The following is a 27622-nucleotide window of genomic DNA, read 5'->3' as shown; positions in this document are numbered from 1 at the left end:
ATCGAATTTCTTGACTGGAGAAATTTAACTTAGTTTTTTTCCTCTTTCAGTAAAAAGTGATTACTTTCAATTCCCTTCACATATTCCCACCATACTCCCATTAGAACATTTATCTAAAGTCCCAAACACACACACACACACACACAGACACACACACACAACACTTGTATTAGGAAACGGCTGAGTTGAAGGTGTGCAGTGATTTTCCCTTATTTATCCTATTGAATGTACATAATTTTTTTCATTCATTCACTCTGAAGAATCTGACATTCAGCTTCATTTTATAAGTCCTGCACTGGAAAACTGCTACAAAATTATGAGGAGTCTTTTGCCTCTTTTTTTTTTTCAGTTGATGTGTATGATAAACTAGGTTCTGATGATCATAGAAATTTAGAGTTTTAACAATACTTAGAAAGCATCTAATCAAGAGAAGACCAACTTAGGCACAGCATTCCCCACTCCCCACTACCAGAGGGTAGCTATTGCTAATAGATCCCAGTGCTCTTTCCCACTGAGCCTGGGCATTGCTCAGATTCCTTCTCTACATGATGCTCCAGGCAACCTCTATCCTGTAAGGCAAAACATTTGTTGCCCATGACACTTCTCATAGGATAGAAAACGTATCCTGCAATTCAAGGCACTTCGGAAAGCTACAATCTATTCTCAGCTACCACAGTACCTAATATTTAGCAAAGTGCTCAGTGTCCTGAAACATACTAACAGTTTAAAAGCCTTACTGCAGTTTACAAAATAGACTATGTGCATGAGCACCTTTTGCCCGTGCCCTGCATTTGGTGCTTCTGACCACCCTTATCCTACACCTCAGCACGCTGTATCCTGGCTCACTTACTCTGTGAGTCACTCCTCCTTCTTCCTGGGAGACAACATAACTTCTTTCCACACCCTAGATTAAGGCTGTCTTGAGGAATCCATTCTTCCCCTTCTGTTATTCTCTTGACACACTCCACAATCACTGTCACCCACACCCATGGCTTCAGGTAGACTGTTTCCCCATTTAGATCTCCAGTTCCAGACCCCCAATCCCAACTCCTGGTTGGAATTTCTACATGCATGTCTTGCTATTACCACAAATTCAACATGCAAACTTCATCCTTCTCACCAAAACTTGCTTGCCTTTCCTCCTGTTTTCCTTCTTTATATTAACAGCATCATTATCTTCCAATCACCCAAGCTGGAAACCTTAGGGGTCTCCTTCAGCTCCTCTTTTCACTCTCTACTTCTAATTGGCTTGCCAATTCTAACCTGAAACATCATTCAAGTCTGTCTCCTCCTCCCAATTTCCAGTGCCACCACCCTCATTTAAGCTTTCACCTGTGCCCACTTTAATGCCTGGCACTCTGCTCCTAACTGGTCTTCCCCCCTGAATCTCCCCTCTCTAAACCGTCCACCCATCCCATCTCCCTGCCCCCTGCCCCCAAGAATAGCATCAAAGTATGTTTCCTGACAAATGTGATGATATTATTCCCCACCGCTGCTAAAAAGTGCCCCTACAGTCCTTCAAAATAAAGTCAATGTGGGGCCGGCCCGGTGGCGCAGCGATTAAGTTAGCATGTTCCACTCCTCGGTGGCCCGGGGTTCGCTTGTTCGGATCCTGGGTGCAGATGTAGGACTGCTTGGCAAAACCCATGCTGTGGTAGGCATCCCACATATAAAGTAGAAGAAGATGGGCATTGATGTTAGCTCAGGGCCAGGCTTCCTCAGCAAAAGGAGGAGGACTGGCAGTAGTTAGCTAGGGGCTAATCTTCCTCAAAAAAAATAATAAAATAAAAATAAAGTCAATGTCTCCCATTACCTTTAAAACAAAGTTTAAATTCCTAAGTGTGGATTTCAAGGTTCTCCACAAAAAAGGACCAGGTGCCTTTCTCATCACATGGCGTTGTGATTAAAAGCTCAGACTCTGGAGCCAGATTGCCCAGTTTTGTGACATTAAGCAGGACTGCTGCACACACTAGTGTAGGCTGAGAGGTGTGCCTGAGTGAGTCATCTGGCTGAGAGGTGAGGGTGAAGTGAGGGGGTAGAAAGTGTAGCCCATGTACCACTCACCCAGCCATCTCAGCACAGGGCTGCTACAGGCTCAGAGGAAGCAGCACCATCTTCTATTTCACAGACAGAAAATATAAGGGCTCCGTTTCCTTATTTATAAAGTGGGGCTAATACTAAGACTTATCTCATGGTGGTGTTGTGAAGAATCAATGAATCAATACATGTGAAGCCCTTAGAACAGTTCCAGGCACATGATAAGTGCCCAGTAAGTGTTAGTTGTTAATTCCACACCTCCTTGTTCTTTATACTTTAAGTAAATAGTTGAATTTACTTACTATTTTAATCACGTATAATCTGTGCTTTTTCACCTTTCTGGCTTTCATTGCTCATTCTGCTTCCTCTCCCAATAGTTCCCTCCCCTAGCAGCTCCCATCTCTGCCTGTTGATATCCTGTCCACTCTTCAAACTTAGCTGAGCTGCCGTGATTGCCCGCCGTAAGTCCTACTGGAGCCCCGTGAACAGGAGTTCTCTAGACTTTAACTCAACTCTCAGGCCTCTGTGGACCCCTATTGTGGAACTTACTATAGTAAATTTTGTACTACATAAACTTAAATTTATCTCAAGGCCTTATCTTCCTTGAGAGATTTTAAGTGTCTTAAGGTATCCTGTAAGGTTCCTTTATATGTTCCCACAGTCCCACAGACCTACAGTGACATAACAGGCAGTAATAGAACCATCCATTGAGTACACACTGTGTGCCAGGTACTATAAAAAGTGCTTTACATACAGTATTTAAATTACTTCTCACACAACCTTTAGAGTATTGCTATTTCCCTTTCATATAGGGAGACTTAGTATTTAAATAGTTTGCATAGTATTAAACAGCTAAAAAGTGGTGGGCAGAGATTAGAACTCAGGACCTTACAGTTTCGGGGACTGAACTCTTTCTGCTTCATGGTGTTATCTTGCCTGGCACCTTCACCTGTCCAGGAGCTACCCTTTATTGATTGTATATTATGTTCCAGGAGCTTTTCCTACATTATTCAAAAGCTTCCTTGGAAAATGGTTATTATTATTCCTATACACATGAGGAAATCAAGGCTTAGAGATGTTAAGCAATTTACCTTCCATCTCACAGCTACTAAATTCCAGATGCAACTTTTAAATCTGACTGCAGAACTCCCTCAGCCCCCAAATCACTTCTCACGTTCCAGCAGGAGTCTCTTGAGAAAAATGTTATTGCTTATACTATTACTATTATTATCATTATTATGTTACTATTACTCACAGGCTCTCATTTGTGTGAGTCTATTTCATTTAGACACCCTCTAGACAGGCACCATCAGAAACTTATACTTACAGAAAAATTATACTTACAAAAAACTTATACACATACAGAAAAAATGTTATTCCTGCATTATATTCTGTCAACTTTTGTCTTTATTATATTGACTAAATCCTACTTATTATAAATAACTTGACCAAAAAAATATGCTTGTTCCCCCAAGAATCGGATGCAGTTTTACATAAAAATGATCTTGATTTCAGAAAGATAAAAGTTAGTGATATAACGTGATTGCTTATGTAATCACTAGGTCAGGAATACATTGAGGATTCATATTTAGTGTATTATTAATTTCACCAGATCATTAGGTTTTTCCTGGTACTTCTATTGCATTCAAATTATTTGGAAGGTCAAGATAAAATACTACACCCAAAGAAACAAGTAGGTACTGATATGAATACCAGAATGAATCTTGAACTAAATGCCACACACAGAGAGAAGAGGGCTAAAAAGAAAGATGCAGGATCAGAATTAACCATTAGATTCTAAAAGAATATAAGAATATAATTTTGAAAAGGGAAAAATAGGGGGGAGATTTTACTGGAAATTAGTCTGACATTATGAGAAAACAATACTCAATACCAAATTAACATATGTCCAGCAACTCTCAAGGTAACTGAAAGATACTTAAAATACAGATATTACTTAAAGTTATATGACTTGAATGTCATTACTCAATTTTGCCAATGCTCACTATGTGATTGGAAAAATCCTATTGATTTTGAGAAAGCAAAATGTGCAAGTGAAAGTAGAAAAAATTAATAGAACTCAAAACTTCCCAAACAAAAAGAAATAACTCCGAAAGAGCATCCCTCCTTATGAAAATACTAGTTTCTAGAGTTCCCAGAGGATTCTGAGTAAAACTAGACACACTTGCAATGCATTAAAAATGTGTAATTACCATTTAAATGGAGAGAGAAAAGCTGGTGAGTGAAATGAGAAAAAGGCATTTTCTGACAGCCAACCAGAAGTTGGCATTTCGGCCAATGATCATCTAATCTAAAGTCAGGTTAACAAAGCTATTGTCACTCTGCCACTCACCCTCAGCCTTTTAACTGTCAGCTCTCCTCTACCAGAAGAAAACAGCAGGTTAAGTCTCTCCACAATTTCAGTCACAATTTGATCTTTAGGCTCTGGCATGTTCAATATATAATTCAACAGCATATGTTTACCAAAAGATAGCGAACAGACATAAAAGTTCCTCTTAATTCTCCCTTTTTAATGATTTGGGCACCCAAATTACAAGAGTAAATGAAATTTTGGAGTAAATGTCCATTGGTCATACAAGCATGATGGTTAGCGTCATCTCATCACACCTACAGTCCAATGAAGGCTTTCTTTAATAACATCCCTGTTCATGGATTTGACCAGGCAGCAGCCTGGATGTGGAAAATGTGACCTTATTCCAAAAAAGCACTGAACATCCTTTTCAAATGAGTTTAAAATTTGTCACATAGATTTCAAAACTCTGGAAAAGTATCAACTGTGTTTTTATTTGATAGCTGCACAATGAAGTATAGAGGGTAAAAGATTTGTCAAGAATCACACAAATTAAGGGGAAAGATCCATTTCCCTGTCCTATGAGTATTTCAGAAGTCCAATCTACTCCTTTTGGGTTACTGTTACATTTCTTATCAGGAGATTAGCTACTTCTTATGATGTGTTTGTCAAACCCATTTGGATTTATCAGGGTGGCATACTGTGATTGGATTAATCATTGCTTCTGTTTCAAAAAATTGAGTATTTCTGAAGTAAGAATATAAAGGTGAAGTATGAAAAAATCAGTAAATCACGAGACAAAGGGCTGTGCACACATGATCAACAATGTGACAAAAGTGGAGATGAGTAATATAATGACTACTTTATTCTTGCTTTCCTTTTGTATCTTCTTTTGGCTATTTTCTTTGGTATCTTTAAAAATTTGTTGCAAGTCAGTGTAACAAGTTAGGCAAACATTGTTTAGCCATTCAATGGTCTTTTCATCATCTAAACCAGAGGCCCACACTCTATGGCTCAAAGACCAAATCTGGCCCTCTGCATGTTTTTGTAAATGAAATTTTATTGGAAGACAGTCATGTACATTCATTTACGTATTGCCTATGGCTGATTTTGCACAATGACAGCAAAGTTGAGTAGACCATAAGGCCTCAAAAGCCTAAAATATTTACTATCTGGCCCTTTACAGGAAAAGTTTGTCATTCCCTGATCTAAATTGTTTCATCTTTTAGTGTTCTATGTGGAAATCATACTCTCTGACCACAACCTTCTCTCCTACTCTCTGTCCCATTAGATCTGTTTTTTTCTACTTCTCCAAGACATCCCATTTTTTCAATTATCTTCTTTTTCTAGTAAATCTACCATCTTCTATTATATATCTTTCCCTTTTCAGTCACCATCACAATCAATTCCATTTCAAAATTTATTTAATCTGAAAATAAAGCTGGTCATATGTGACCCAATCTCTGGCTTGGGTCAATAAAAAAAAATCAATTAAATAACAATGGAAAGATCTAATTGAAAGAAATTTAAATATTTACATAGGTTGTAAAGAAAATGCTAAAGTGGTGAGGGAGGAGTGTGCTCTTAATGAGTAGTAGAACATTTCAAAATCCTATCTTCCCAGCATCACTATTCTCAATATTCCCCCAAATCAAAAACATCTGCTGTAGTAGATGCTATGGTATACTGCTCAGACCTTCCTTTCAGGAACAAGGCACTCATTCCTCCAGCTGCCAGGCTCTCTTCAGGAATTGCCCTCAGCCAAAGGGAGCCACCTCACTCAAAATTAAGCCTCCTTTTGGAGAGAATCCCACATCTAATGCTCGTTGATGTGGCGGTTTGAGTCCCTTTGCCCCAATGAGGGAGTCCATCCAGTTTCCAGAGCTCCCCATGAGATTGTCTGAGACCTCTGTCGTGACTACATGACAACTCGACTATTCCCCTGGCCCAAGTCTCCTTCTCTCTCACACACACATGTGTTATTCCTAAAAGCATGCTGCAATAAACTCTTGCACACAAATCTCTGCCCTGGAGTCTATTTTCCAGGGAACCCAATTTAAGAATGCTGCTTTCTTCAAACTTTCCTTCTCTCATCCCATTCTCATCACCCAAAAAGAAGCTTCCCCCAATCCCAGTCTTTCTAGAGCTTTATGTCTTTCTCCTCACAGTCCTGTTTTCCTCACAATCCTGGGTCAATTCCTTTCCTCTCCATAGAGTTCACTATCTTTTCTTTAAGTTTACTAATTAGATATAAAAAAGAATCTATAACTAGTTCTATAATTTGTGCTAATATGTTTTTTTTATTTTTTTATAGTTTTTTTTTAAAGATTTTATTTTTTCCTTTTTCTCCCCAAAGCCCCCCAGTACATAGTTGTATATTTCTCATTGTGGGTCCTTCTAGTTGTGGCATGTGGGACGCTGCCTCAGCGTGGTCCGACGAGCAGTGCCATGTCCGCCCCAGGATTCGAACCAACGAAACACTGGGACGCCTGCAGCGGAGCGCGCGAACTCAACCACTCGGCCACGGGGCCAGCCCCTGTGCTAATATGTTTTAATGTCTTATTCTAAGATTTCAAAATATTGCCTTATAGAAGACAGTTTTGGACTGTAATATCAGGTCTAATTGTTTAAATGTTTCACTGTTTTATTTTTAACAGAATTTGTAACCAAAAAGCATTTAAGATTGTATCTTTTACATTATGCATTTAAAATTCCTTATATGATCATTATATGGTGAACTTATAGTGAAAGCTCTCCTGCAATAACATTTCCCCCTGTGATAGCATTTTCATTCAAAATGAAATGCTCCAGTACAAAAGTTGGACAACAAGGCAGCATGAGAAGACATAGCTTTTTTTTTTTTAATTTCCTAACATCACCAAGTTCTTCTTTGGTAAGTTTGCTTCTGAAAGGAAAGAAGGAAGGAAGGCAGGAAGGGGAAGGAAGAAAAAGAGAAGGAAGACAAAAGAAGAGAGACAAGAGGAAGTAAGCCACAAGAGAGAAGGGGAAGGGAGGGGAGGGGAGGAGAGGAGGAGAAACCAAGTTGAAACAAATCAAGAGAAAATCATTGTAAATTCATGTATTATTTTGCATGTAGTGCCTCTGAAGTTCTAGAATGATTATTTTTTCCAGAGACCAAATGTTTAATTTTCTGAAATTTCCAGCATTGGCACATGTTAGAATAAACAACTCACCTTCATTCTGCTTGAACTTAAAGTTAAGAAAAAATGAAAACAAAGAGAGTAATGTGAGGTGGGGAGGAGTTTAATATCACTTCCTGATTTTAAAATAATTTATGTATCCTCCATAATTAAACAATCATGGAATTCGGGGATGATTAGCCAGACAAACCAACGGCAGTGAATAAAATATACAAAAATATACTCAAATGTGTATGGAAATTTGATCTAAGAAAAAGATTCCTTCATTGCAGCATTATTCACAATAGCCAAGTCTTGGAAACAACCTAAGTGCCCATTGACAGACGAATGGCATATATATACAATGGAATACTATCAGCCATAAAAGATAAAATCTTGCCATTTGTGACAATATAGATGGACCTTATGGGTACTATGTTAAGCAAAATAAGTCAGATGGAGAAAGACAAATACCGTATGATTTCACTCATATGTAGAAGATAAACACATAGATATAGAAGACAGAGTGGTGGTTACCAGCGGGGAATGGGGGTGAGGGGAGGGCAAAATGGGTAAAGGAGGACATTTGTACAGTGATGGATGGAAACTGGACTTTGGTAGTGAACACAATATAGTCCATACAGACATCAAAATATAATGTTGTACACCTGAAATTTATATAATGTTATAAAGCAATGTTACCTCAATTGAAAACAAAGATTCCATCTCATATCACTGGCATAAAGATGGGCTTTTAAAATAAATTGCACTGGGACACCTGGATAGCCATTTGGAAAAACATAAAATTGGAGCTGAATCTCATACCATATACAATAATTAATTCCAAATAGATCAAAGAGCTAAATGTTAAAGAAATGAAACTATTTCAGATTATTTCCATAGGATAAAATTCCAAAAGTGACATTATTGGGATAAAGAGTGAAAACAAGTTAAGGTTCTTGATTCCTACTGGTAAGTTTATTTTTAAAATTCTTGTTCTAATTTACATCCCCAAATGTAGTATATGACAGTTCCATTCTTATTCAAGTCTAGTCAAGAATGTGTGTTCTCATTTTAAAAGTATTTAATAGAATATATGTGTGTGCGGTGTAGTTTAAGCTTTAGGAGCCCTCATTTGCCCTAGCCCTTTCAATGCCTTGGGAATATGTGTTATCAGAGTCAAATATTTTTGTAAAATTAACAAAAGGAAGATTAAAAATTTTTTTAAGAGAGTCCCAAAATTCCATAAGCTTCAAGCCCCACAAAACCTAGATCAACTCCTGACTATTTTATTGGTTTGAAGCATATGAAATTGCCCTTTTAGTATGTCACAAGTGAACAAATCCAGAAATTGCCTACGGTTCAACTAATTCACATAATTTGGTGACTCACAAAGTGTTTCTATACGAGGAAAAAAAATCTCCAATAACAGCATTACCAGGTCAAAAAGTACCCCCAAAATAAAATTTTAATAGATACTGTTAGATTGCCTTCCAAAAAGTTTGTATAGATACCCAATCCTTCCAACCACAAATAAATGTGCACATTTCCCTCACAACAGTGGGTGTTAACCAGCACAACTACACACTCTTGTTTACCCAAGGTAGTCCTCGTCTACACCAGTTCTCTCAGCATAATTATTAATAGTACCCCCTTTCACTCTCAAAATGGTCCCAGTTTGGATGCTATATGGCCACCCTAGTGTCTCTGATCTTTTAAAGTAATTACTATTATTATCTCTTCCCTGGAGATCATTCTAGCCTCTAGGGGGCCTGTAGACTTCTGGGAGGTACCTGCATTCTCCTTCCACTCCCTCCCTATTAACCTGCACTGACCACGTCAGGAGCCATAGAATTATAGAGCTGCCTATAGCTAGGGACTTCCTTTCTGTGTAGATGGACTTAGGAGGCAGCAATAAAAGGATGCCTGTGTGTTTACCTTGTTGAAAGTCAAGCACAGGTAAGTGCACCCACACACACACACAAAGCCCAATTAGTAACTGTTTTAATCCAAAAAACAGTCCCCAGCTGTTCATCACTCGACATGCCCGAGACGTTGATAAGACAGTCATAGCACTGGATGAGGGGTTGGGCAGGATGATCTCCACATGTCTTCAACTGCTGAGACTCTGTGACTACACTGGTAACAGTGGACACTTACGGAGGACTTACTGAATCTCATGGACAATTCTAAAACTCTTACCTGTAAAATCTCAATTTGTCCTCAAAGCTACCCAATGACTTAGTGACTATTATTAGATAATATTAACAATTGAGTAAACTAAGGCACAGACAGTTTAAGTTAGCTGTCCAATATGACATGATTTCAACTAAGGCAGCCTAACTGAGGAGCGGTTCTATCTCCATTTCTGCTGCCTTCTATTACATGTTTTCAGGCACTGAAAATCTGTTTATATTTTACAGGTTTGATTTCCATTTACTTTCTTAACAATTCTGATTACATTTCTGGAAAAGTTGCCTAATAGGAGTGGAGGATGCCTATGCCTCATGCCTATGCAGAAAATTCATGCAATGTAATTTGAAACTTTACCTTTGAAGAAACTTCCTTCTTCTCTCTCTGGAAAATTTATCTTCTCAGTTATCTATTCATCAAATGCTATGAGAAGCGAAAATCAATTTACCTTTTCAAAGTCTTTCTAAGAAAAATCAATGATGACTTACCTAATGTTTTAAAATGCTAAGCACAAAATATTTATAAATAATTATATGACATCTATTCTGAGATTTTACTATTACTACTATTTTAATATTTAGGGTTCAAGTTACTTAAGGTATTAGCAACTTGAGTATGAATTTGATGAAGAGGAAAACGTCAAATATTTGGTGGTGACCACAAGACTAGTTGTCTCTGTGACAGAAAACCTGTGAATGCTCAATGAAGCTGTAATCCCAGCAAATCATCTTCTGAATTCATTTTCTAGAGAAGTTTGGACCAAGCAGCAAGAGGGGTGATATTACCACCACTCCTGGAAAACAACTCTGTGGGTGAGGAGCATTGTGGTCAAACACAGTGTGTAGCATTTTTCAGGTCCCACTCCCACATTTTCCTACCCCACAAGTCAGAAGTGTGCTTATTCCGTCTCTAAGAAACACTCATAAGACTACTATATGCAAACAGGTTACCAGTAACTTCCCAACTTGTAAGTTCAAAGGACACTTATGGATCTCTTTCCCTCCATATTCAGACCCTCCTTTCTTGATCTCTATGATACCACCGTCTCCCACTTTTCTGTCTTCTTAATTCCTTTTGAATAATCCTGTTTCCTTTACTCAATCCTTTAATATAGGCATTCCCCTTGGGCTTGGAGATTATTCTCCTGGGCAGAAAGTAATCCTGCCTTGTGAATTGATTATATTTTATTCCCTACAATGAATCTAGTATAACTAACTGTTCTCAATCTGTGAAGAGACAACTGTTTCTACCTAAAATAAATACATACCCAACCTTGTGCTCTTTTCAAAGCATTTCTCCTGGCCCAGTTTGCTGTGGAATTTAAAATGGAAGGGGGAAAACTGAAACCCAGCATCGTTCTCTACAGTTCTCTGGTTTGATTTCAACCCCAGGAAGCAGCAATCACCGTGCACTTCAGCTCCCCTCCTCAAATAGCTTTTCAGAACATTTCATGATCCTGTGGCAATCAAAACAATTTCTACATAACAAGACCTAGGAGTCGGTGAAGAAGTGTGTGTGTGCTTGACAGTTCATCCTTGCCCCTACAAGGTTTACCCTACTTCTCATTCAGATTTAGTATTATGTCCCAGAGGCCCAGAGCAGCACGATAATCTGAGTGTCCCCCAAAGTTGTTGTTAATGGTAATGGACCTTGAAGTACCCTTTCCTCAGTCATACTCCGATCTAAAATTTTTTATGGTCCAATTAGCCAGGTGAACAGGGGGGCCATGGTTTTGACTTCAGCTGAGGTTCCAGGATCCAGGCATGGGCAGATGAGTTGGAAGGCTTACCCAGAAGCTATGCATGATGAGCTGAAGGAAGCCAAGATTTCAGTTCTGGCTAAGGGGGGGAGGGGGGGGCCTTGTTAGTAAGGGAAAGTTTAAAGAATCAAGTTGAGAAGAGTGGATAGATGGTCAACCAACTAGGTAAGATGAAGTGAATTAATTTGGGAAAAGCCTGCAGGGATTCCTTAAGGCAAAGGTCATCTTTTGCTGAGCTGCTTTTGTGGAGTGGGAGTTGGGGAAACTGGGAAAGCTATTGATATCCAATTTGCGTTGGAAATTTTTGACTCTTCTCTATCAGTATTGTGGTTTTACCCATCCTAGACCAGCTATTCAGGTTACAAGAATGTGTCTTAGAAATGAGAACAGTGAAATCTGCTGTCATGTTCCCTACTCATACTTTAATTTGGATGCCTGAAATAAGTAAGGGAAACACTTCCAGCTGTGAGTTACTGAAAGAGTCTGGGACATCCCATTAAATAAATTAAAACACTTGCCAGGAGTATTCCCACGGTGAACACAAATTACACGCCGTCTTCCAGCAATAAAGACTTGAGTTCTGTTCAAAATGATAGTAAATTTAGAATTAAAGAGGTTTGTTTTCAGAATAGTTAAGGTTACAATTGGAATTATTTTATTTCATTAGACAGACTAACTTTATGCAATTTTTTATTACCATTGTTTTATTACATCGAATTCTTATTTATCAACCAGGAGAATTAAAGTGTTTGATTAAGAACAACATAATTAAAATAGATGGAATATCATTTAAAATATCAATAAGTTAGCAGTAGAATTAAAAATTGCACATTTATGTGTCTGTGTCCCCTTAGTAGATGTAAGCTCCATGAAGGCAAGGATTTGATCTTTCTTGTTTGTAATTATATACCTAGTGACAACAACACTGCCCAGGGCATGAAAATATACTCAATAAGTATTTGCTGAAATAGATGAGCGTCAACTAGGCACTGAGTACATAAGGAGTCAAACATTATATTCTCTAACATTTGGAACTTTTAAAAGTGCTTTCACTTTTAAATCATATCTGCTGAATAACAGGAATATTAGATCAGATGTAGTAATGAATATTTTGATGCTTATTAGTCATTCAAGGGTATTTTTTAAATGAAAGACTGATGTTTCTGGAACCCGACCAGGATCTTAGGATTATGAAGAGCAATAAGTGCTTATTAAGACAAATTCCTCTAACAGCATACAGTGCTCATTGAATTCACAAAATCTAAAGATCTCCAGAAGAAACTGAAAAAGAAGAGAAGGTGGATGCACAGCAGAGCTAAACCAGAACTGAGTACGACTGTTGGACCATAATTGCAGAGAGACTTCAGGGTTTTCCTTTTAAACGTAAGACAAAAGAAGCTTCAGTGATGAATATTTGCTCAGGCCTCTGCTCTCTTATGGGTATAATTTGCCACTTTACTCATAAGCACTACACAAAAAAAGTGATGATACTTGAAGGACACCAGGATCCTGGGAAGAAAGTATAAAAAAGAAAAAAATAACATGTTTGCCACACCTCTTGCCACACATGTAATGTACCCTATTGGTTCTTCCTTCTGGATATATTTTTTTCTAGAGGCAAAGAATAAGGAATTATTGTCTGTCTTACCTTCCCTTTTATCCTTGCATGTTAATAAGGAAAGGATATAAAATCTTGAAGCCAGAAAAACAAAAGTAGATGTCTTAAGCAAGCAAACAGAACACTTGTCCAATCCTTATCTTTGTAGAGGAATGTTTTGCTTACAGGTGGGCTTATTAGTGTGCATCTGTCTTATCTATGGGTCTTTCTATCTTGTCTATAGGTCCTTCTTGAAAAAGGTGTATAATCTGAAGAAAGAAAATAATACCACACTGGGCTAAAGGAGAATGCAGAAAAATAAATTTCTTGACATGTGTGGTCTATAGAAACATTTTCCATACATTCTATGAACTCCTTTTGAAAAAGTTACTTGAGGATATACTCCAGCAAAAGGGGGGAAAAATGAATCCTAAAAAGAGGAAAATATGGGATCCAAATATTCTTCTAACTCAGTAGAGCAGTGAAAAGAAACTTAAGTTTTGTAAATTAGACCAGGAAGTCAGAGGACTTTCAGAAAAATGTCTATAAGAAGAAAATGACTATATCTTACTAAATACTAAGATGAATGATCACGGTGATGAAATAACGAAGGTAATCAAAAACTCTAGAAAAAGCAAAAGCTGTATAGGAAAGTCACAATGTAAATTAAAACAAGCTGAAATGTAGTATGATTTTCAGAAATGGAGAGTAAGGAAAGAGAATCTATTTGATCTTGACACTAGATAATTCTCTTTCAAGCAATACAGGTTAGTGACATTGAATTACATTTCCTATTTCCACTTCTGTTCTTTACTGAATAATAGTTATATAATAATGATATGTTTTATTATTTTTTAGTTAAAAAAATTTAGATTCAAATCATAGAGTAAGCATATCAAGATATAAATATAGTTACAGAAAAGAATGTAAATATTATACACTTGACAAGGTCAAATGAGAGAAAGCTTTATAGAGTCTAGGAGATAGAAGGACAAGAGGATAGATAGAAGGAAGTGTAGGGTTCCAAATTTTCTTATCGTTTTTTTTTAAAGATTTTATTTTTCCTTTTTCTCTCCAAAGTCCCCCAGTACATAGTTGTATATTTTTAGTTGTGAGTCCTTCTAGTTGTGGCATGTGGGATGCCGTCTCAGCACAGCTTGATGAACAGTGCCATGTCCACGCCCAGGAACCGAACTGGCGAAACCCCGGGCTGCAGAAGCAGAGCACGCAAACTTAACCACTAGGCCACAGGGCCAACCTCTCTTATCTTAAATAATGGGAAAAGCATTGATGGGTATGAAAACAGAGGACTAAATAGATCACTCGAGGTCAAAAAGTTAACCAATAGAAGAAATGCTAGCAATCTTAAGAGCTAATAACGAAAAATCATAGTTACAATTCAAAAACAACAAAATGATAATTCCACTAACAACAAAATAACAAAAAAATATGGATAGAGCAAGATACATTTTCAGCTTTCATGATGGGGAGTCAGTAGATAACATCTAAAGTTAATAAGTCATGAAAAGGAGATATAACCATATTGTTCAAATATATGAAGGTAAGCAAAAGAAGAATTATAAATAGAATCATACTAAAAGGATTACTTCTGGGGAGGAGGTATCAGAGGTGGAGTGGAGGGTGGGAAAGTTAAACTTTTCATTTTACAATTTTATGTATTTTTGAACTTTTTTCCTTATCATATGGATATATTATTCTTGTTACATAAAAAAAGGTCAAACATTTCCTGATGACCAGCTTAGCATGCTCTTCAGTGATATTATCCCAAAGTGCATTCTTACAAAGGATAAAATGAACATACTCCTGCAGGTAATGGTGATAGATGCAGCAAGTCCAAACGAATGCTGTAGTTAATATTACAATGAGTAGAAGCATCATGAATCCAAAGAAGTCAACTGAAATGTACGAAAAGAAATCTATTTTAAGTTAGCAGATTAATAATTTTTTATGTTTTCATCTCTTCTAGTATCATGCAATCTGATTCTTAAACACTATAAATTCACAAGTTGTTATTGAAAATGATTTAATAACATACGTCACATACTCCAAGAAAACTACCATTAACTCAAGTATCACTAACATTTCAAAATAATCTGGGTCGCTAAAAGAAGGTAATATTTAATGTTCTTTATCTCCAAATTGGTTAAATATTAGGTCACTGGCTTATTTTCTTTTTTATCTCTAAACTCATTCCAGGCAATATCTCCACAGGTAAAATATGAAGATACATATGGATAGCAAGCTTGGTTTGTTGTTTGAGTTTCAGCAGTTCTTTACCAAAGAGACAACCAATGCTTGCTGGGAAGGCAGATTTCTAGCACTTGTAAACTTTTCCCCCTCAGTACTATGTAACTTAGCCTGGTGTTCCCATTCATACTAAATATTTGAAATTTTACTTGTTTATAAGCTCTTTGTTACAAACTATTATGATTTAAATATATACCTGATAGTACCTGAAGAAAATAGGGACTCGTGAGTAAAATCCATGTTTTTTAACTTCAGTTATGAAAAAAACAGACAACTGCTTGTTCTAGATTGGGTTTTCTCATATAGTTATGGTTCACCTGGAAAGTCTTTTGTTTCAACATTTTTTTTAAACTTCTTAAAAGATTCTAGTGCAGTTCCCTGCCTTGGTAAGTATCACATAACAAACCAAAGATACAGCATTACAGATATAATTTAAAGAGTCTTTGGTGACTGAGATTTGTTCAGTCCTAGGGAGTCATCCTTCTGAATGGCAATTCTCAGTATAGAACACATTAGCTGAGGAGATATGTTATAGTATTGCTACTGGGCTCCTTATGTTCTCATCCCAGGACTAGCTTATAAGAAACTTCTAGAGTTCCTAAAACAACATAAGAACACAAACCTGCCTTCACTGGGTTATGGTTATTGTACACCAGAGAATTTTAGAGATAAAATTTAAAGTATTTAACAACTGGTATGGTGAGGCACGCACCAATCAGAATGAATGTTAACCTAGTTTCAACTAACACTGGCTGGAAACAACCAGTAAGCCTGTATCAAGGAGAAATACCAATGAACAGACTTGCTATATTTTAATAAAGCAAATATAATAATTTATAATCCTTCAAATATAGCAAATCACTAGTATTTGCAAGTCAATTATAAAAACATACATAAGAATTCAAATAAGGACAACTCACCTCTACAGTTTAACCAATATACAGAACTGAGTTGACACCCAAAAAACGGAAAACAAAAATTTTTGCAAGTTCTGTCTGCACTGCACCAAAAACACTATATTTGGAAAGAAAAAATAAAAGCAGTGTCAAACTACAATCCCAGTAAATTTTTAGTGCTATTTCAATAAGTATTCAATAAATGACAGCCATCATTATTTCATTATTATTTGTAGGAGATGGTGGTGGTGGTCTGCAGATCCCCTTTACCAGGCCCATGCACCCAAACCCCAGCTACAGTGAGTGCTGGCTGCCGATGGCTCAGGCTGTTCTTCTTCTTGAACTGTCCTCGATGGATAGGCACTACCTTGCCTGTAAGGTTACTTTCCCCTCTGCCAGTAATTGACTGATATTTGGGGTTCCAAACAGTGGGCATCCTTGCCTCAAGACTGGGCTATCTCTGCTACATGATTTTTTGCCCCAGGGCTGCTCCAGGTTCAGGCCAAGTGTAGACTTTAGCTGAGACCACATATTTTCTTGGCTCCTGTCCCTTACTTGCCCTGAGTCCCTTACTCCTTCATAGACTAACTCAAGAAATCACATGTACCTGAATCCCTATGTCAGGTTCTGGGTTTAGGGAAGTAAACCCGAGACATTCTCTCACAATGTAGCAACAAGGACTTCAGTAGACAGGCTTCATTTTTTGTCTTTTTTAAATCTCCAATACTCCTTCCCATTCCCCTTGTCTGCAGCATTCTCTGTCTTCTGGCAAGTCCTCCTCTGTTACATGTGGGCCCAGTGGTGCTGTCAACCAGTGTTACCTAAGCCTCCTCTCCCTTCCGTTCATTGGTGGTCAGATAATCATGTGGAAATAGGAAAACTTAATTCTAAGTCCCTTGTTAAAGAGAGCAAAAGCAAGGTACAGAAGGAGAAACCACTGTGGGAGGGAGATAAGACTAGAACCTGGAAGAGTCAAAATAATGAGGACAGACTGGTAAAAACGGCTGTCACTTACATAAGGCCCACCATGTGACAAGCACCATTCTAAGCCCTTGATTTATATTAACTAATTTCATCCTCACGACAACCGTGTGAGCTAGGTACTATTATATCCACTTTATAGATGAGGACAATAAGGCACAGAGCAGTCAAATGACTTACATAAGGTCAGACCCTAGTAAATAAGGAAACTTAACTAACCTAATCAGTCTGGTTCTGTGCTAGTAACCAATCCTACAAGACTGATCCCAGATCCCTCCCAACCACTTCCTGCTGTGCTTCCTGAGACCAGTAGAGGTAATGATTCACCCAATGTAAAGAACCACCCCTTAGACACTGCCTGAGAGCAGGAGGTATATCACAGGCCAGCTTTTGTTTCATGTTAACCAAGACCAAAGGTCAAATGAAGTCATTTAGGCAAATCTAAGATTGCAGCCACTTTAACTGAATGAGTCCTGTCCTCTTGAACTGCTGCTTAAAGCCTAGAACTGCAAAGACAAGACTAGATTCAAGGATTACAACCCAGAGACTTCTGGCCTTGGTTTTAGTTCTCAGAATTTCTAGGAATTAAGTCACGTCATCTAGTAGAGTTTTAAGGGAGATGAATTGCCAGAAAAAACCTGAACCTATCAGACCTATTAGAGAGGAACTTGTGGTTACTCAGCGTTAAGCTGATTCCCAGGCCCCAGCAACCAAGTCCACAGCAGGCAAGCTCCTAAAGCAGTATGGTCCTCAGAAGACACCTTCTCTCCTATGCTTTTCTCTGATGGGGGTTCAGAGAACAATGGAAAAGGAGCTCCTTCACAGGTTGAGCCTGGGGCAGCCAGATGGGTGACCAATAACTCACTGTTTGGCCAGGGAAACTCAGAACATCTGCACATCATGCACCTCTCTGAGATTCCAGACTGAGAGCTGGGAGGCAATAGCTGACAATGGCTTTGGGTAAATACAATTTTAGTTGAGGGTTAGTTGCATTATTTTGCCGGGAGCATTTTTTTAAATGTAGGGATGGAGAAAATAGAATGTATATGTCCTGAAAGGTCGAAAGGTGGAATACAGCAAAGTAAGGTAGTTTATTGTTTTTAACTCTTCTGCCCAGCTTGTGTCACTATCCTTCTTCTTTTGGTAACCACACCCTTTTTCCTTTGTGGACCTCTTCCCCCAACTCTGTGTGGTTCTGCAGCTGTCAATCAGCATTGCCCCACCAATTTCCTACTACAGGAATCATCTGACCCCAGTAACTAGAACTGGACTGGACAGAGGACCCACATAGGGCCAAACAGAATCTTCTGTGGAGACGTATACAGACATTGGGAGATATCTGCTGGGAGCCAGCCTCTTCCCCAACTATATGGAGAATGCCCATTTGCCAAAGGAGAAAATGAGGTCAATACACACAGGGAGGCAGAGCTAGGAGATGAAAAGAGAGAGAGGAAATGGGAATAACATCCTTTAAAATTCAGCTTTGCATGAAGCCAAGGCCACCTCTGGACTTCTCAAATTTTTGAGTCAATAAATTCCCCTTTTTATTATATTAGTTCGAGTTGAGTTTCTGTGACTTATCAAAAACAGATTTGACTAATACCTTAACTAAGTCTAAAATGTCTTCAAAGAGCAGAACTTCACGTTACCCAGAGAAAGAGTGTAATATATTCAACTTCCCTAAATTGGAAATGCATAATTTAAGCAAAATACATGGATTTTTTTCTTATGGCTAAGGAAGATGACCCATATAAACGTGAAGCCATGCCAACCTCATACTCTTAGGAGAATGACAACTGAGAAGTCAGCTAAAAGATTTTAGAATGATGGTTAATATTGCTCCATGGGAAAACTAGAGTATTCATTTTAGGGTAGAACTCTGTTTTAATAAGCTTATATGGACATCAAAATTGATATTTTTATAAGCAAATATTAAAATGAAAAGATGCAGAAAGGGGAACGGTACATAATAATGTTGAGTGACTTGTTAACATTGTACAAACCAAATGGTTTAATGTTATACTGGCAAAAGAAATATTAAATAGGAGTTACTGTGCAAAGGATGATTTTAAAGTAGTGGATGTAGACAGCATCAAAAGAGCATTTATTGATGGTTTATGGGCAAAAGCACCAAAGGTTACACAGATATATAAAGCACTGTTTTTTGCTTTCTAGAGGGAGACAATTTAATTGGCAGGTACATTATATACACTGTACAAAATCTCTAAATGGGAGACTATTATAATTTCAAAAGGAGTGAAACATATAAAATGTAATAGATGTTCAGAAGAGAAAGTACTCACTTCTGGTTGGAATGACTAGATAAGATGTCTTTCAGGGAATAGACAGAATGTGGTCTGAACCTTGAGGAATAGGTGAAATCTAGACACAGAAGCTATGGCAGAATGAAAGAACAGCTATCCACTGCGGCAGGAGTGAAAATCCATCATGGTGGAAGTTTGTGGAATAATTTGGAAAGGTAGCCTTCTCTCAGGTTGTGGTAAGTTTTGAATGCCAGACTAAGGAGTTTGTGTTTAACAATAGGGATCCAACTGAATTATTTTGAGTTAAAAGGTGACATGATGAAAGTGCTAGTTACGGCAATGAATAAGGCATGAGGAGGGACTGAGGGGTTGGAAGTCTAGAATTGTTCAAGTTGAAAGAAAAGAATGGAAAGTTTGATAGGACTTCATAAACTGCAGATAGAGAAAAAGGAAAAGAAAGAAGCCACAGATTTCTAAAATTATGGGTCTGGGAGAATGTTACCAGAAACAAATAAAGAAGTAAATAAAATGAGCTTCTTTGGGGAAGGAAAATGATAAATTTAGTCAGAGAAAATTTGAGCTTGAGGTGATGAAAAGCTCCAGGAAGAAATGTCAATTAAGCAACAGTGAGCGTGACCCCGAGGCCCAGCGGGGCTGTTAGGTCTAGGAAATGAATTTGGGATTTCCCTACGTACAGGTACTAGCAAAGGCCATGGCAGTAGGTGAGGTAGCACAGGTGAGAACACAGTACTAAAAAATGTTCAGCAATAGGAGAAAGGATGGGGAAGAGGAGTTGGTAAAGGAAATAGAGAGGTGAGGGAAGAAGCAGGGCAGAGTAAAGTGAAAAATCCAGATCACCACGGAAGGAGCAAGTTTCCAAACTGAGTGACTAACTTGCAAGATCATGGCATTCAGTTATGAAGAGTCTTTTGTAGCCTCTAAATCAGTTTACTAAGGAGTAAATCAGACAGCATGATAAGGAAGCAAGGGTAAGATAAGGACTTTAGCTGCTAGAAACAAGAAAGTTTGGTTTGGTTTTTTCAATTTTGTCTGAATTCAGAAAGGAAGGAGCCAGTGCAGAGAAATAGAATGAATTTGTCATGGGGGAAGAGAAAGGAGAAAGTTTCTGAGTTTGTGAATGTGCATGTGTTTCTGAGTATGATGTGTGAGTTGAAACAAAGACGAAGGGATTAGCCTTGGAACTGAGAATCGATTTCTTAAGGGGAAAAAGAGTGTGAGAGAAAAGACACTGAGCTGGTTCAGAAGGAAAATGAGGAAACTTGAACCTGACAAATGGCCTTAAACTTCCCAAGGAAGTCATGCTCCAGAAGGATGGTGTGCCAAGAGCAGGTAAGGTGTTGGGAATAGTTGTCCTGGAGAATAATCCATGAAACTTATTCTCCACATTTTTTCTTCAGCTGAGAGATTCTTGACAGGTGATATCTACATGTTCACTGGCACATCCAGATTTGGATCCATGCCCCTATCCACCTCCCCCCCATGCCCTAATACACACACACACACACACACACACACACACATACACACAGTTTTTCAGAAAAATAGATATCAAAGCGGACATCTTCATGAGGTGTGAGGTATGGCATTTATAAGTGCATTTTACAAGCATGTGAATAATGGCCATTTCCTGCGAATTGTGCAATAGATGAGGTAGGCTGTGGGAGATTCAAGAAAACCCATTGGGCTTTCTATAACTTCTTTCCTTTCTGTCCCAACAAATAATCCATATCAAAATGCAATGAATGAGAAAGATGTGATTATGGAGAAAACCTAGAAGCTACTCTGATTTATTTTTTAAGTCAGTTGCAAAACTCAGTCTTTTAACTGTCATTAGCAAAAAAAAAAAAATACTTATCACAAGTTTCATCATTGTGACACCATGATTGAAAACTATCATTCCACGGATTCAACAGTAATACACAATGATTCTGAACAGCAATGAAAGCCCAGGTGAAACTTTGCACTTGGTCTTTTAGTTAGCATGGCTTTTGAAATTTTATGTCTAGTGGAAGAGAAGATATTAACAAAAATATGATGTTTTCCTATGCTGTGTTTATGAGTTGTGTGTTGGGGGGTAGTATTATAAATAAGTTATTTTTTGTAAGAATATTTTCACTCAAAGAAGGCTAGTCATACACTACCGAGTCACAAGGAAATGTTTCAGACAGAATCTGAGGAAGATTCTCTTAAACTTAAAAAGGATAAGCATATAACTTATTATTCAAAGTGGAATATTTTGGGGAATGAAAAGGAGTCAGTATAATAATTGTATCAAGTCAATGGTGGTGAACACCACCATAAAGTAGGACAGTCCTAGACATTCTAGGACATCTATTCATCTTCCTTATGGTCCAAGAACTCAGATTTTCTTGGTTGCTTCATGAATTGCCATCTATAAATCCTGGCACTCTCTTCTAATAGTATGGAAGGTGGCGGACACTTTACTGAAAGCCTGGTATTCTTCCAATTCCTGGGAGATGAGGGATGATACTCTAATTCTGTGTTGACCATGAGGAATTATCCCTTAGTTTATTTCTATGAGGTATTGAGAGTATATTAAAAATTACTCTCAAATATACATATCCCCAGAATTGCCATAATGGCTTATGTTTGTAAATTTTCTCAGATAAAATTTTCTACCTTGTTACATTATAGAGTATATTAAATATAATTTAATCTTTTAATGGCTCAACTCTTAACTCAGTTCAATAGCTATTGAATACTGTCATGTGCTGGGAAATGTGTCAGGTGTTAGAGATGCAAAGATGAATAAAACATGCAGTCTGTCCTCAGAGAACTGAGAATGGGGGAAAAGCGAACATGCAAACAATTTATATGATATGAGTTACAATTCAAAAATGTACATGTTCAAGATTCAAAACAGAGATATAGGGGAATTGGAGGAAGTATTCTTATTCCTTTAAGAGGAAGGGTAAGAATGGATAAGGAAGGGTAAGAATCACAGGAATTTTATCAGTCTGGGGAGTGAAGTTGACACCTAGAGCCTCTATTATTATCCATAAAATCAGAGACAAAGTCATCTGTTGAGAATGAATGAGTGTAAGATAACATTGGAACTTTAAGGATGGTAACCAAGTTTTAGAATTGCTGCTGTGGGAAACTAAAGGAGATGTCACTAACCAAAGGCAAGTAATGGGTAGTATTTGGGCCAGAAATTGTGAATTTGTAGTTGCACTATGCTGACTTTGATGCAATAGGCTAATAATGCATAGCATATGAAAAGACAGACCAAAGGACCAATCGGGGCCAGGGAATGTAGATCCAGCACAGTTAATGATAAGAGGGCAAGGGCATTAAAGCAGTGGTAGTTTTTGCAACCTCTAATGAAATAATGGATGTAGGCAAGGATCGTCAAGTCTGCTAACATCACAAAGTGCTAGACAACAGACCTTATTTGCCTCCTAATGAAAGTTCTCAGCATGAAGTATTCCTGTTAAAAAAATTAAACTGAATCTGAGCAAGACTCTGTATCTGATTTCCAGTTCACAGAAACAGAAGAACAGAGAAAAGAGGAACCTGATAAAGCACATCATGGGGATGTGACCAGCAAAATCCAAACTGTGGGAAACCCAATAGGACAAACAATTCAGTTTCTATAACAAATAAGTTGTAATAAAGAAGAAAAGAGAGGGAGAAGGAACATATGGGTAAAAAGAGATGTAAGAGATTTATCAGCCAATTGTAATGTATGGACTTGATCCAAATTAACTTTAAAAAATTATGAAACGTGGGGCCGGCCTGGTGGCTTAGTGATTAAGTTCACATGCTCCGCTTTGGCAGCCCAGGGTTTGTGGGTTTGAATCCTGGACATGGACCTACACACTGTTCATCAAGCCATGCTGTGGCGGCATCCCACATACAGTAGAGGAAGACAGGCACAGATGTACGCTCGGGGCCAATCTTCCTCACCAAAAAAAATATATGTATGAAACAACAAGAGAAATATGATTATTTCCTGGATGCTTGATGATATTAAGAAGTTATTGTAAATTATTAGATATGATAATGAACTTGTAACATTTTAAAGCAAAATCTTTTATATATATATGTATATGTATACACCCATATACAAATCTTTATAAGTAAAACTATATGGTATCCATATCATTATTTGCTTCAAAATAATTCATGTTGGAGGGAGAGGGCATACATGAAATAAGACTGACCAAGACGGATCCAGGGGTATGAAGTTTTATTATTCTGTTTTCTCATGTTTGAAGACTTCCATTGTAACAAACAAAGAAGGGTGGAAGAATATTCCATTCAAGTGAACAGCCATGAGAATTCATGGGAAGGAAGGGAGTCCATAGGAGAGGGCCAATAATCTGAGGGAAAAATCAGAGATTAAAGGACTAGAGGACAGTCTTGTCCTGTGGAGGCCAAAAAGTAGGTACACTATAAGGGAATGAGAATGTAAAAGCCATTGTAGGTCATGCAGGGTTCAGGGTGTGGCCATGGAAGTGACTTTTCAATGCACAGAGCTGAAGAAGTCAAGATACTGTGGACCGAGTGTGTCTGGGCCATCACCAAGGATGGAAAGCACATAAGGCGATGGCAGGAATTGGGTGGAGAAGTCCATGAGCCAGGAGCCCACGGCCTCATTAAAGCAGAGTAGTGGCCTAGATGAAGCTAAGAAGGGACCTAGGGCAGTACATGAAGATCACTCACTATGACAGATACCAATTACTAGAGTGTGCCCTTTTCTAATTAGTGGTTTCGTGTCTTGCTGTCTTTCATGTTAATTGTCAGTTCTCCAAAACCGTTTAGAGTAGAATGGTTTTCTGAGGGTTGCTGCCAAGCTCTCTGTATCACCACTTCCCTCATTACTTAGGGCATTTCTGCTTTCTTCCAAATCTGAAGTGAAGAATAATGACGTCAGATGTCTAATCATCCCACAAGGGGATCTTAGCTACATTGTGGTTAAGGAACAGTGTCTCATCCTTTCTAATCTTTAGGGAATAGAGCAGCAAGGAAATTTTCACTGCATCTCAAAGTGCTTATCTTTTCTTTGACTTACAAAAAATTCTTCCTTAAGCCAGTATAATTTTTTTCAAGCAAAAAATTGTATTGTTTTTGAAGTATAATTTTCCAGAAGGAAGTACATGTTTGTACTAAATTCTCCCATGGTTTATTTCAAGATGCTCAAAGAATGGTTTAAAATGCAGAAATACATCTTAACAAATACATTAGTCATTTCTATTGTTTAAAAAAAATTATATAAAACAAAGTTTAGCATATCTTTTAGACTAAGACTGTAAATTGTGTGACTTTATAACATTCCTAAGGTAATTTCTTTATTTGAAATTTAACTTACTTTATTATCTTCTGTGCACTTTTGACAATTTTTCCTTACAGCACATGCTGCAAGAAAGAAAAGTAAAATACAAAACTGTAAATACAAAGTCTATTTATTGCTCAATTTTATATAAAAGTGCATTTCTTGGGGGCCATCCTGGTGGCGTAGTGGTTGGGTTCAGCGCACTCTGCTCTGGCAGCCTGGGTTTGCAGGTTTGTATCCCAGGCATGGACCTGCATCACTCATCAAGCCATGCTGTGTCAGGGACTCACATGCAAAATAGGAGAAGACTGGCACAGATGTTAGCTCAGCACCAGTCTTCCTCAAGCAAAAAGAGGAGGACTGGCAACAGGTGTTAGCTCAGAGCTGATCTTCCTCATTAAAAAAAAAAAAGTGCATTTCATTTAGTCATTGCTGTTTCATGGCATATTCATCCATACCCCAACGTTTTACTTTATTATTTTCATATATCTAGACACTTTTCCTATTGGTACTATTTAAATCCTAACTCTTATTTTCTCCTGTTACTCTAAAAAAATGAAATGGCATCATCCCACTTTCATTAGCCAAGTAAGTTCTAAAAAATAAGTTAAAAAAAAAATAGGGAAAAACAAATAGGCAATATCACTTATACTTAAAATATCATACTTTAAAAACCTCTTTGAGTAACTTTGTTATTCAGTATGGTTTTGCCAAGATATTCCTGGCTAACTAGTCCTTTAAATAGTAAAAAAAAAAATTTAAATATTAAAAAAATGTTTTGCCACAAAGCTTTAAAAACTTCCACCAAATGAGGATTTTCATTCTTCTTGTTTTATGAAAAAATAAACAATATAATTTCTATTTGAAAGTTCCAAAATAAAAAATATGAGTTTAGAAAAAAAGCACTTCAATCGCTCTTTTTATTACTTCAATGTCTCTGTAAAGTAAGGAGGGTCTGGAATTAATATCCTAGTGGTCATGTGACACAGTAATAGTAAAGTCACTCTCTCTATTACTCTGGAGACAGGGTTCCAGCCTCTGTGGGAAAGATCAGACCTTCCTATTTAATTTTAAATTGTTTGATTGGATACAGATCTGATTTGGCTGGGAAAAAACTTACAATAGCTTTTCAAATTAAGTTCTATTAAATATTACTTCCTCCAACCCCAAAGTATCATTGAAGTCCCCGAGGGAAAGCTGAGTGAAGGAGAAGGCAAGGCAAATGGGGAAGACCCTATTGCTTCAGCTGTGTTGGGGACAGCTGGCTTCAGGTTCACTGCGGGAGGCAGGGTAGGGACACAAAAGGCACATGACTTAGCCATCATTTTCCAAATTCTACTTGCTTCCCACAGCTTTTTTTGTTAGCTAAAGTTTTTATTTTGGAATAACTTTAGATTTACAGAAAAATTGCAAAGATTATACAGGGAGTTTCTGTATACCTCTCATCTAGCTTCTGCAGCACTAATATCTTAACATAGTACATTTAGCAAAAAAGAAATCAACATTAATAGATTACTTTTTTCTTTTTGAGGAAAATTAGCCGTGAGCTAACATCCACTGCAATCTTCCTCTTTTTGCTGAGGAAGACTGGCCCTGAGCTAACATCTGTGCCCATCTTGCTCTACTTTATATGTGAGATGCGTGCCACAGCGTGGCTTGATGAGCAGTGCTAGGTCCACGCCTGGGATCCAAACCAGCAAAGCCCAGGCCACTGAAGCTGAGCAGGCAAACTCAATGGCTACGCAAATAGACTGGCCCTGTTAATACATTACTATGAACTAAACTTCAGAGTTTATTAGGATTTCATCAGTTTTTACACTAATGCTCTTTTCCTGTTCCAAGATCCAGGATACCATATTGCATTTAGTCATCAGGTCTCCTTTAGTCTGTGACAGTTTCTCAGTCTTTCCACGTTTTTCACGACCTTGGCAGTTTTGAGGAGTACTAGTCAAATATTTTGTAGAATGACCTTCAATTTGGGTTTGTCTGATGTTTTCCTCATGATTAGACTAATGATATGGGTTTTGGGGAAGAGTACTGCAGAGGTGAAATTCCCTGCATTACATCATATCAGCATGTACATGATATCAACATGGTTTTTATTTAGTTTTTAGATATTTAAATACATTAGAGAAAGTTGAAGACAGAAGGCTGCTGCTAGTACTAGTTGAAGACATGGGACATTGTGTGAACTAGGAGAAGGTGCATCTCTGAAAGGATCAGTTAGAAAAATGCACACCCTTCCTGAGCAGCCACAGCCAGGAAGCTGGCTTAAAGGGGAATATAAACTGACCTTTGCCCTGAAGTTATATGGAATGCTTATTAAGCAATTTATAAACAAAAATGCTTATTTATAAACAATTATAGCCCATCTTCACAATCCTCAAAGGTCGTTATTATTAGCCTCACTTTACCAGTGAAGAAACTGACCTCAGAAAAGTCAAATAACACATTCAAGTTCACTTGCTAATAATGACAGAGCATGGATTTGAGCTGTTTTGACTGCCATCACCTCTCCCTTCTCCTGGGAAATATAACCCATCCTTCTTCCTTTGCAGAACTGCTCCCTCCTCAGCTCTAGACACATAGATATGATTGGTAACTGCCCTCTTCTACATACTCCCTTTTCCCAGCCAGGTATCTAAGGCTGCGCACCTGAACCAAATTGGGCTAATCCCAGACCACACTCATTGGTCCAGGGAGAGGGAATGTGGCCAAGTCAGGCCAGTCAAAATCCTCCCCCCATAATTTTACTAATTGGAACTTGAGGGTAAAGGAGTGGTGAGAAGCCTCCTTTCCTTTGCATGGAAAGCTGAGAGGATGTGGGCTTGGGAGCTGCCAGTGGCCATGAAGTCC

General features: G+C 37.9%; 1 protein-coding gene across 2 annotated transcripts in view; it reads right to left on the bottom strand.

The window, feature by feature from the left end:
- Positions 1 to 27622, bottom strand: part of PTTG1IP2 (PTTG1IP family member 2) — an 80675-nt gene that overhangs the window by 38791 nt on the left and 14262 nt on the right. For both annotated transcript variants that reach the window (XM_070264490.1, XM_023639157.2), the window contains exons 2-6: positions 24803 to 24849; positions 16226 to 16319; positions 14860 to 14953; positions 11959 to 12020; positions 10039 to 10104 (exon numbers count right to left, since the gene is read on the bottom strand). In XM_070264490.1, the coding sequence (XP_070120591.1) occupies positions 10091 to 10104; positions 11959 to 12020; positions 14860 to 14953; positions 16226 to 16319; positions 24803 to 24849 (311 nt within the window). In that variant the 3' untranslated portion in view covers positions 10039 to 10090. The remainder of the gene's footprint in view (positions 1 to 10038; positions 10105 to 11958; positions 12021 to 14859; positions 14954 to 16225; positions 16320 to 24802; positions 24850 to 27622) is intronic.

The sequence above is a fragment of the Equus caballus genome, chromosome 4 (assembly GCF_041296265.1).
Source record: "Equus caballus isolate H_3958 breed thoroughbred chromosome 4, TB-T2T, whole genome shotgun sequence".
Lineage (NCBI taxonomy): Eukaryota > Metazoa > Chordata > Mammalia > Perissodactyla > Equidae > Equus > Equus caballus.
This window is presented reverse-complemented; position numbering and strand designations above follow the sequence as displayed.